Genomic DNA, 2,480 nt, shown 5'->3' with positions numbered 1-2,480 from the left:
GTAATCTGCCTGCCTCAGTCTTCCAAAGTGTTGGGATTACGTGAGCTACTGCACCCGGCCTGTTTCTAACATCTTTATATTTACTGTGTCAACTCTTTAATAACCACAATGAAAAAGTTTACTAAGGCAGTATCTGTTATAATTTGAATTTTTGTTTGCCTTGCTTTGAAGAATCAGAGGCAAATTCTGTTCGGGCAGATAGAGTTGTAAACCACCTTGCCTCTTTAACGTCTTTCTTTGTGAGATTTAATCTGCTTGATGACCTTAACTTCTTTTATCCAATTAGTAGGATTACATGGTAATCATGATTTGTCAAATGCTTTTAAAATAAAATTTTACAATGAAAATAATTGTATTTTTATTTTATTTTTTTAACAGAAATCATAGCCCACTCATGAGTTTTGGAGCCAGTTTTGTCAGTTTTTTGGTAAGTTGGTATCTTAAGACCTAGTGGCATGAAGGAAACAATTATGTAAAGTAATGTCTGTCAGTGGCTACCAGTTGTATAGATACACTATTATAGAAAATCTTTTAGAGTTTAAAGCTGAAATAAAGTTTTTGCCTATTACCCAATGCCTATGAAATAATCTGTCTTCCTTAATTTTAAAAATAAATGCTTATATCTTATTTATAGAGTATTATATTTTAACCAAAATCCTTTTTAGAATAAAACTGTAATGGAAAGACCTTCAGTGATTAAAACTGCATTCGAGGGAGAAAAAAAGGTCTGGGTTTGAATAATAAAGGTTTGCTCTAAAATTATTGAGTAAATGCAGACTAGAGGACAAGTTAAGTGAGTGGAGCTAACGTTTGTTAGTTAGTATTACCTTACCAAATATGAGTATTTGGGAGTAGAGGAAGTACGTTGCAGTTAGGTTTTAAAGTACATTGGGCAATGTGGAAAATAGGATGCTTTGATTTTTCAGAAACAGTTAAGCATCACACAAACTACTTTCAAACACTAATTTTTTAAAAGACTGTTGAAGAATTGTGTAACAACAAGAAAAAAAAAAAAAAGACACGACAGAGACTGAAAAAGAGAAAGCATTTAGATCTAAGACTTAGAATCAGCGAATGGGCATGTCACACACAGCCTGGCAGTGCTCAACCACAGGTACCAGGCCAGCTTCCAGTGAGACATTTTAATTCAAGGTATTTATTTCCCCTTATTGCCAGTTAATGCAACAAAAATGTTAAGGGCTATTGTTTGAAAGAATACATTATTCCCAACCTCAAGGAGAATGGTACAGGGTCAGGGTCGTAACTTTAGTACTCAGATGATTACAAGAGCTGTAAACAAGATACAACTAAAGGGTCTTGGCTGAGTCTGGTGGTGGAGGAGGAGGTGAGAAGCAAGGCCACATAGCCGGGTTGAGATTTCAGCAGCTTGAGAGGAGGGTTGGGAAGAAGAGGGCAGGGAGGTTTGGGCCAAGGTGATGGTGGTGTGGTTTGGCTAGAACGGAGAAGTAGGTTAGAGCCATACTGAGGAAGCCTGAAATGTGAAATGCCAAGATGGAGGTGGTGGAACTTGATAGGAAATGGGGAGCTAGAGACATAGGTTCATTAGGTCCTTCCAAGAACCAGATATCCTGTAGCAAGTCTCTTTCTTCCCCTGTAAGCCCATTCATCTCAGAAAACTTAGCTCTGCTGGGTAGAAGTCACAGGTGTTCAGCAATTTGGTAGATTTCCCCTTCCTGGTTAAATGTGACCAGAAAAAGTCCACCAGGATCAGGTGCCTAGAAACAAGCTGTCATGAAATTTTGGACCATAGATAACAAAATGAATTGCTTTTAAGTGAACCCACTGGAATTGCAGTCCCTGGAAAGACTGAATTTTTCCAAGAGTACCTACAAGCTGTTGTTTCATTAGCATTTTCTGTGCAGTACTTTGGCAGAACCAGGGATCATCCATATGTGGGTAGAATGAAGTTTTGAATGAGACACCATTGTAAAAACTGAATTGAGCAGACCAATCAGAAATTATAGAGAATTTTTGTTGTTGTGTTTAATAACAGCAACAATAAAACTTGTAGAAAAGTAATTGCAAGGACATTTATTACTATATTTTTTAATGATGATGTGATAGAGGTATAGTCTTATTTCATGTTGAAATTATAATTTGTTTAAATGAATAGATTGTGCTGTTACATTTACATTCTTTTGATTACAATAAATAATTTTTTTTTAATTTGGAGTTTTGTTGTAACAAATTTGCCTACATTTATTTCTCTCTCTTTCTTTCTCCTCTCTCTTTTTTCTTCTCTCTCTCTTTCTTTCTCCTCTCTCTCTCTCTCTCTCTCTCTCTCTCTCTCTGTCTCTCTCTCTTTCTAGAATGCCATGATGACATTTGAGGAAGAAAAAATGCAGTTGGCATGTGATGACTTAAAAACTACAGAAAAACTATGTGAAAGTGAAGAGGCTGGAGTAATAGAAACAATCAAGAATAAAATTAAGAAGAATGTAAGTACTGCGGCTTCAGGT

At 36.1% G+C, this 2,480-nt stretch overlaps 1 protein-coding gene across 2 annotated transcripts in view; it reads left to right on the top strand.

The window, feature by feature from the left end:
* Window positions 1-2,480, top strand: part of TTC39C (tetratricopeptide repeat domain 39C) — a 123,565-nt gene that overhangs the window by 53,849 nt on the left and 67,236 nt on the right. For both annotated transcript variants that reach the window (XM_039463820.2, XM_074383668.1), the window contains exons 2-3: window positions 379-427; window positions 2,331-2,459. In XM_039463820.2, the coding sequence (XP_039319754.1) occupies window positions 379-427; window positions 2,331-2,459 (178 nt within the window). The remainder of the gene's footprint in view (window positions 1-378; window positions 428-2,330; window positions 2,460-2,480) is intronic.

Source organism: Saimiri boliviensis, chromosome 13, assembly GCF_048565385.1.
Source record: "Saimiri boliviensis isolate mSaiBol1 chromosome 13, mSaiBol1.pri, whole genome shotgun sequence".
NCBI classification, from domain to species: domain Eukaryota; kingdom Metazoa; phylum Chordata; class Mammalia; order Primates; family Cebidae; genus Saimiri; species Saimiri boliviensis.
The sequence above is the reverse complement of the archived record's forward strand: the minus strand, read 5'-3'. Positions and strand labels throughout refer to the sequence as shown.